The sequence below is a fragment of the Convolutriloba macropyga genome, chromosome 13 (assembly GCF_964194025.1).
Source record: "Convolutriloba macropyga chromosome 13, txConMacr16.3, whole genome shotgun sequence".
Classification (NCBI taxonomy): Eukaryota; Metazoa; Xenacoelomorpha; order Acoela; family Convolutidae; genus Convolutriloba; species Convolutriloba macropyga.
The window spans coordinates 2,115,609-2,123,655 of record NC_134480.1 but is presented as its reverse complement, the minus strand read 5'-3'; the positions used below and the strand labels follow the sequence as shown (position 1 = coordinate 2,123,655).

The following is an 8,047-nucleotide window of genomic DNA, read 5'->3' as shown; positions in this document are numbered from 1 at the left end:
GCTATATAGTGCAAGGAGTGAGAGGGAAAAGTTAAACCCTCCATGCCAAACGTTATACTATTTCTCATTTTATTATCATTACGGGTGTCTACCGGCAACAAATTTGAGTAAATTTACTCGTTTTTATTACCAGATTTCAATTCTCCTTTGTTAATATATTGTGCGTGTGAAACAAACTTACTAACTTCGCGAAAGAAAAAATCGGTGCCTCCCATGGAAACTCTAGTCAGTATTTTTCATTTTTAAACTTGAAATTGAAAAGTGAAAACTGCTTTCCACCGCAAAATATGTTTGACGGAAGCGCGCTCAGCAAAGAATTGTGCGGCAGATTAATTGTAGTATAATCCCGCCCTAAAACATTGAATCGTAAAATTGAGCAGCGAAAGGATTAAAGAGATTATAATTTTTTTTTTGAAATGATCTAATAGACGAACGTACCAACTTTTCATATTTATTTGATCCCATTTGTCATTTTAAGGCTTTTAATTGCTTTGAGGAAACCACTTTCACAAAAATTAAGCACTTTCCGGATTGAACGGAAATTGAGACTGGAACGCGCCGGCGGTGTTCTTTGTAAATAGTTTTTTTCGTTACTGGTAGACACTCATAATTATCCAGTTGTTTAAAAGCTGCTCTTTTACAAATACCATAAAATCTGAGGGTTTTAAAAAATAATGAGATTTGAAGGCCAGAAGAGAGAAAGGACGAAATAGACAAATTAATCTATTAGTTTCGTTTCAATGAGTCAAGATTAAAACTTTTTTCTAATACTTCTATCTTTTTCAGTTATTCAAGGAAACTGACTACAAATTTGAAAAAAAACATTGAAGATTCTGCTTGGGATTTTGATTTTCCTCGATTGCTATGAAAGCGTCATCAATGGCAATGTTAAAATGGAATTAAAAACGGTCAACCGTTTTTAATTCCTTCGTTTAATCTCAACTTAACAGCAGATATTTCAATATTAATCATTATCAACTTTTTCATTTTTTTTGTGATTGATGCTGAAACGATACACTAAAGCAATAACCTTAAATTTCTCATATTGGCCTCATATCTTCTAACGGCAAGAGGCAATACCGACGAAAACTGGACGATTTCCCATCAACCGATTAACGTGGCTGAATTTTACCTAAACCTTGACAACGGAGCCCATAAATTCAAAAAGGTTATTCAATTGAGGATAACTTAGATCAATACACTACAAGCACATGAAGACACAAGAAAGAAGTTAAGGACGGATAAATCAGAACGCTCGCTCAATCAAAAGTTTGGTAGAAAAACAATTAGCTGATGTATTTGCTCCAGCAAACGAAAACAACCATTGAAAGCCGACAATATTCCATTTTCCTTTTTCCAGAGGAATATCCCGAAGACCTTAAAAATGGACCGTTGAAGCTTCACGGCATTTTCTCTAACATGTATTTACATTTCAAAAAGAGCAGTAAAAGATTCAAATTCAGAAGCAGCAGGGAATAAATAAAACAAAATAATGTGCTTAAGAGGCAAAAGGTATTATAAAAATTCCGAGAACTAGACAAGCTCGTGTAAAATTTAAGATTGAAAGATCTTCTGGTGGCTTATCTGGCAACTAATTAAAAGCAAATAACAGAAAAATAAATTTATTTGCTGCGCAATTGTAAATCACCTTATTTTGACCAAGCAAATTCATTTCTGTCCTTACCTAGAAAAAATTGCAGAGCTTAATTAGTGGTGCTTGAAAACAGACCATGAATTGGTCTTCTTTTTAAAACGAACTTTTTCAAATATGCAAATTTTTTCTCGAACGACAACCGTAACTCAATTCTACCATAGCTTAATTGAAAAGAGGTAATAGTTTAACCAAATGAGTTTTACCAAATTTAACTGATTTTATTATAACCTATTATAGACCACTTCAGTTGTCTGATTTGCATACAACCTTAGATTGTGAATGCAAGAGAAAGCAACTTCAAATGCGAGCAATTTAGCTCAAGTTGAAGTGCCATCCGGAAGTGACCTCTGATCAGACCATTCTAAGGCAAATTATCCTCTGATCAGACCAAAATCTACTCGAAACAACATGTGAGCTCTCATTGCGCTCGAAGTTATCTTTGACCAGACCTTGACAGACGGAAATGATATGCAGTTCAAAAATTTTACAGACCATTGTGCTGACGTTTGTGCGCTCGAATTAACCTCTGATCAGACCTTCTCAGCCAGTAGAAAAAGTACGCCTAGCCTTTTTAGAAAAAACATCATTTTCACCAGGAAACACCAACTTATTTTATATGGCTTATTTTATATTCAAACTTTTAGAATTTTTTTCGGATCAGGGAGTTGTATAAAGTGAATCAAAAATAGTACAATCGGGAAATGAACTCTGATCAGACCATCACGACCGTAGTGACCTCTTATCATACTTTTGTAAGCTTGAACAAAATCCAGACCCTGTAATTTTGATCTGGGAACACACCGTGTGCGTTGGACTTTGGTCTGATCAGAGGTCACTTCGGATGGAGGTCATGCAAAACTGAAAACGTCAAGGACAGATAAGTTACATCTAAACTTCGAAACATCTAAACTTTCAGGCAAAGGTTTCGCAGAAACGAGAAACAAGAATAACAAAAATGGTTCCCACTTTGTTCAAGCGTCGTTAATATTGACAGAGTAGATTTTTATTGTTCAGAGGCAAGAATAATGGTGTTTTACCTCAACCTGTGGAAAGTTTGATAATGATAGACGGAAACAAAGGCTAAGAACAATAAATTAAGATAAACATATGAAGTACAAATAGCAGTATGTGTTATGGTATGTCAGTGTTTGTTTTGTTTTTTTTACTGCACTAACGGAGCTGTTTTTTGGGAAACGACGGGGCTGAGTTGGTGGATTGGGTGGATTCAATCCAATTTTATGGGCATATTGGCGTACTTTTATAACTGGCATTGGTCTTACAACTAAATTTTCAATAGAAGGAACAATTAAACAATAAAGATAATTTGTAGCATTGAAAGAAAAACACAATTATGCACTAATTGTATTTCACAAAAATTTGAGCACAATAGAACAAAGTTTAGCTTTTAGCAATGCAACAAATTAAACAAATCGATGAGTTGAAAGTTTGAAAGATTTTTTTTAAACCGCTCATTTTTTCGATACTAGACTTTGTTGAGTTGTGCTTGGTTACTAGCTCACAGGCTAATACTATAGGCTCAAAGTATGTTGACATATCCAAAATTAATCAAAATCTAAAATTAATTTTCCTCTATCGGCCCGTGAGCTAAAGATTGTTCCAAATCTTGCTTAAAACATTTAGCTTTAAAAGTTTTTGATGAAAACACAGAATTTGAAACAATAATCAAAAGACATCAATTTTGGATTTTTGCTCACAATTTTGAGACGTTTTTTTTCTGGGTAAGGGGCTTTGCGGGAAAGACGTGAGGTGGGTTGGGTTAACAATGGCAGCAGCAATTTGAACATTTTTTAAGTAATTTTGCATTCTGCAAAGAGGCGATGAAACTGTTTCCTCCCCCCCCCCCACTAAAGTAAGAAATTGGGGTCTTCTCGACTATAGGCCCCCATAACCATAATATGTATAACTAGTTTAGTGAAAGCAAATATTTCGTTCTCAATTTTCTTTTCGGGGTGGGGGTTGGGGGGGGGGGTGGAAACAGAACGAAACAAATGGGCGTTTAGTTTGTTTTTAAAACAATAACATTAAAATGACATAGAGTAACAAATTTCATATTTAGCACCTTGTCGGTTTTGACACTGAGGAAGTTTATAACAATTAATCACATTTATTAATCAAATCATAATCAGCAGTTTAGTAGTTTTATGCCGAGAAAAATCAAAAATCCAAAATTTGACCTTTAGATTTTGAAAATTTGAAGTAGCAAATGATTATATTGGGTTCAAATATCAAGCACTAGTTTCCATATAACCCATTGTTCGGAAGACCCCATTTTGGTCTATATATTCCTCCCCGCCCGATATCGTCGTAACTTGGGGTGAAAACATGACTTGACCTTTGTGACTTCTAGATTTGGTGGGTAATGTCGACCTCCCACTAGCAGTTGAGTAATCTGGGTTCTGTTTTAAAGCGGAGGTCATGGTCTGTGGGAATGATACAGGATATGCTTCGTTAATTTGAACAGGTGTGTACAACATCGTAGGCGGGGGTACCGCGTGACCGTTAAAACACTTATCTTTATAATGCGCCGCACGTGACCGATTTTTCTGCCTCCTAGCCAGCAAAATTGCAATTACAAGTGCTACAACTATTGACACGATAGCCAGAACTGAGAATATAGGAACTATAGGAACTGCAACGTCAGTCATTTCCGGGTTCTGTTGGTTACGGTCTGGGGCTTCGTTCGAAGGTTCCACAAACGGAACAAAAGCTACGATTGTTCCATGGTCGTCCCTCTCAATTGATGCAGCTTCCTTTGGCAGGGACGCCATTGTGTCGAAATTCGATAGAGAAGAGTCTTGTCGAACTGACCTGGACAAGGGTTCATTATGGAAGACTCTGGATATTTCATCCGGATCTGCGTCCCGGCGCGCTTTGAAAATCTTTTTGGACCTAAAAATTTAAAATTTTATCAAAAGTAAAGATTCGTTCACAAGTTTAATTGTTATGTTGTAAGGAATCTTCAGCAAAAAATGCCACAAAATGTGAAAATTGTTTCAAGGTTCATTTATAACCAAGCTTCGGTTTTAGCTATTTCAAAACCGGAACATTTTTTCCGCTTTTATAAAGATTGAGGAAGAATTACTGGCAACTAGCTTAAGCTTTATGAACCCCAGTCTCACTGAGGGAACAAAAAAGTAAGAGGAAATCGTGTTATCAGATTTAACTACCATCAACATTAAACAACGCAGCTGTTGCTTCATACCGAATGAAAAAAAATAATGCATTTTCGAGCCTGGACTGAACGTGATATTTTCGATAATGCATTTTCGAGCTCTGATTCAGTGATATTGCAAGTCTTGTATCAGTACTGTATCAGAGCTATGATCATGTCACTTTTTAGACTTGGCGCGTCTCAAATCAAGTCTTAAGTCATTACAAGTCATGGATCAAGTATTACAGTGGCCTGCCTAAAAAACGCTCCAAAAGGAAGAAAGATGTACAAGAAAATACAAGCACTTCCACAAAGTTCGCTTGATAGAGAATGAAAGAAACTCTGATATCGCCCAAAGATTCAAGTCATGGCCAATTTTGCTGCCCATCGAAAAAACAATTTGGTTTCGGGGTGAATATATCGGACATTTGAAGTTGGCTATTTGAAATAGCTTGATCACAGTATCAAATTTCACTTAAAAAATGTTCACCAATTTTTGCTAATTTCGAAATGCATTAATTACAAATAATTTCTTCTTAAAACTCTACTTTGTCTAACTGCGTAATAATCAAGACTTGTCAAGTCTTGGTCAAGACTTGACTCAAAACTTGCCAAGTCTTGGCCAAGACTTGACTTAGATTTGACAAGTCTTGAGCAAGTGTTGACATGTCTTCGCAAGTGTCAAGACCTGAGATAAGGCGTATTCAGTACTGATTTGTCAAAACAAGACGAGCATCTCACTGGAGAAGTACTGATCAAGACTTGAAATTCGTTCCGGGAGAGCAAATTGGAAAAATTTTAATCAAAGTGAACAAAAAATGATACATAGATTATAGGTATCTAGTAAACGAGACAACTTTTATGATATGTGACTTTGTAACAATAATAGTCTATATGTGTTTTTGTTACCGTTTGCTTGCGTGTCCCCAATGGGTTCTTGATTTATATTTAATTGGAGAACTAATGTATTCTTGTTTTCTTTTTCATAAGGCAACTCGCATCAGACAAATTTCTCCGAAAATACAAGCAATTGGGATCAATTCTGTTCCCCCCCCCCCAGTTAAGTGGGCGTATATCTTTTTCGGCCCCAGGAGTACATACTTTTTTTCTACACAATAACGAGCTATATATCAATACATAGTTTGTAACTGGGGGCGTAAAAAACTATCGGTGAGGGCGAAATAGATCCAGAAAATATCGCCCTTTTAGGTCAACGGGGTCTAGGACCTTACACTCATCCGACTTTCTAGAGTAATGAAGACGAAATTTAAAGGAAAAAAACACATTTTAAAAGGAAATCAATCAAATTTTCACTTCATTTCACCGCAATTCGGACGTTTTTTTTCAGCAAAACCTCAGCCTGAAAAAAAAATGTCAAATTAAAGCGGCAAATTACCTGTAGAATATGACTTGTATAACCCAGTGATTGTAAGCGGTCTCTGACCCATCAAAAGAATGCGACGATGACGAAGAAAAGCGATCGTTATTGTCATTGTTGCTCTTTTTGTTTTTGTCGAATAGTGGCGACGATGAGAACTCGATTAGAAGTCCGTTTACATTGACATTAAACTCTGTATCCCAAGGCTCCAATTTGTCACCGTCCTAAACAAAAAATAAGACATTGTGATGTGAAATCGCATCTATTCTGTTTCGCCCCCCCCCCCCCCCCCATCCAGCTTAGTTAGCATAAGTTTTTTATGACCCCCATGCGCACGTGCTATTTTCTTACATAGTAACGTGCTATAAAACAAAATATAATTTGTAACTTGGGGTCATAAAAAACACTGGGGGGCCGAACACAGAAACAGATCAGATCCGTGAAATCAAATACCTCTCTTTTGGAGAAGTAAATTATTTTTTTTACCTGGCATAGAGCTTTTCAATCGGGTCTTTCCCATTATAGCCTGTCCATGAAATTATGACCCCCATTTTGGTATGTTTTTCACGATGGGGGATCGGAAATTAAGCCACTAAGCTGGGCGCTATAATGGGAAATGCCCGTTAGATCTTTTCCATTTGGGCCCCCAGTACTTCATGCAGCCCCCCCATTATAGACCGTAAGCAATTACATATTAAATCATTATTCAAAAACAAGGTACGTGAATGGGGGTACAAATGGAAAAATTCCCAGTCAAAATTGCAAACCAATCATTTGTAGAGCTTTGTGTGCAAACGGGTTCAAATGGACAGAAATCATAGTTTTGTTAAATTTGATGATAATTACTTAAGATTTTTATTTTGTACTGAACTTCTTCAAAATTATGACATATGTAAACTGTCTTTTTAATCCACAATGAGTGACTCGAGAGAGGATTTTTATACAAACATTTGTCAAGTAATGGTTAAGTGAATCTGCGTGAAGTCGCTGAGAACTTCTGGCGTTTATCGAGAACCGCGAAGCGATTCGAGATATTAAGTCAGAGTTTCGAAGTGACTTCTGCAGAGTCACTTAACCATGCTTAAAACAGGAAACGCGCACGTTTTAAAATGACGAAAGTCAACGAAATTCAACTTCTGGCTGAGTAGCAACTTCTGGCATTTTAACTTCTGGCACTGCAGACTTTTGGCATTTTAAAATGTGCAGGTGAGTGTTTTAATTAGGTTTTCATTCATTCATGTCAATTTGGCACGCTGTTGTAGACAAGTGCGAGTGAAGACACTTGCTAAAAGCCTAGTAATTTCAATCAAATTTTGATATAAGTTATAACTAGTCGCAAAAATTTATACTGCGCAATCATAATTGAACTTTTAATGGAACTATCTAACACCTTGCCCCGTCTACTCTTAACTTTATTATATGTTTTAAGTTAAAAAATTAAAAACCGCATGGCTGTACTGAAGCGCCCGGCTCCATTTCTTAGTATCTGGACAAGAATCAATTTTGATGTCATGCATGACATAACTTAGGATCCTTGAAACTTCTAGTACGATCCTTGTATGAGTTCAACGAATGAATTAATGATCTTATTATCATTAAAAAAAGGAAATCACAAAATTTTTTCACTAGCAGCTGTCTTCATAAACTTTTGGAAATGAGCAATCACATATGTGATTCTGCGTCAACATATAGGGATACGCCAAAGAAACGCAGCATGTAATTTAATGATCAAATAGTTGAGATAACAATATAGGTGTAATTATAATTAAATGACTACAGCTACAGTTTCTTCACCTTTAGCAAAAAAATGTAAAAAAATCAGAGAAAATATCATGAACATCTT

The 8,047-nt window shown here is 36.1% G+C and overlaps 2 protein-coding genes across 2 annotated transcripts in view; both read right to left on the bottom strand.

Moving 5' to 3' along the window:
* Positions 1-3,629: 3,629 nt before the first annotated feature.
* Positions 3,630-6,445, bottom strand: LOC142351782 (uncharacterized). The gene is made up of 2 exons (XM_075403950.1): positions 6,223-6,445; positions 3,630-4,564 (listed from the first exon to the last, which is right to left on the bottom strand). The coding sequence occupies exon 2, from the start codon at positions 4,441-4,443 to the stop codon at positions 3,901-3,903; it is 543 nt and encodes a 180-aa protein (XP_075260065.1). The 5' UTR covers positions 4,444-4,564; positions 6,223-6,445; the 3' UTR covers positions 3,630-3,900.
* Positions 6,219-8,047, bottom strand: part of LOC142352082 (extracellular matrix protein 3-like) — a 100,896-nt gene continuing 99,067 nt past the window's right edge. Inside the window, exons 25-26 of the mRNA XM_075404445.1 lie at positions 7,835-7,880; positions 6,219-6,428 (exon numbers count right to left, since the gene is read on the bottom strand). Of these exons, the coding sequence (XP_075260560.1) occupies positions 6,219-6,428; positions 7,835-7,880 (256 nt within the window). The remainder of the gene's footprint in view (positions 6,429-7,834; positions 7,881-8,047) is intronic.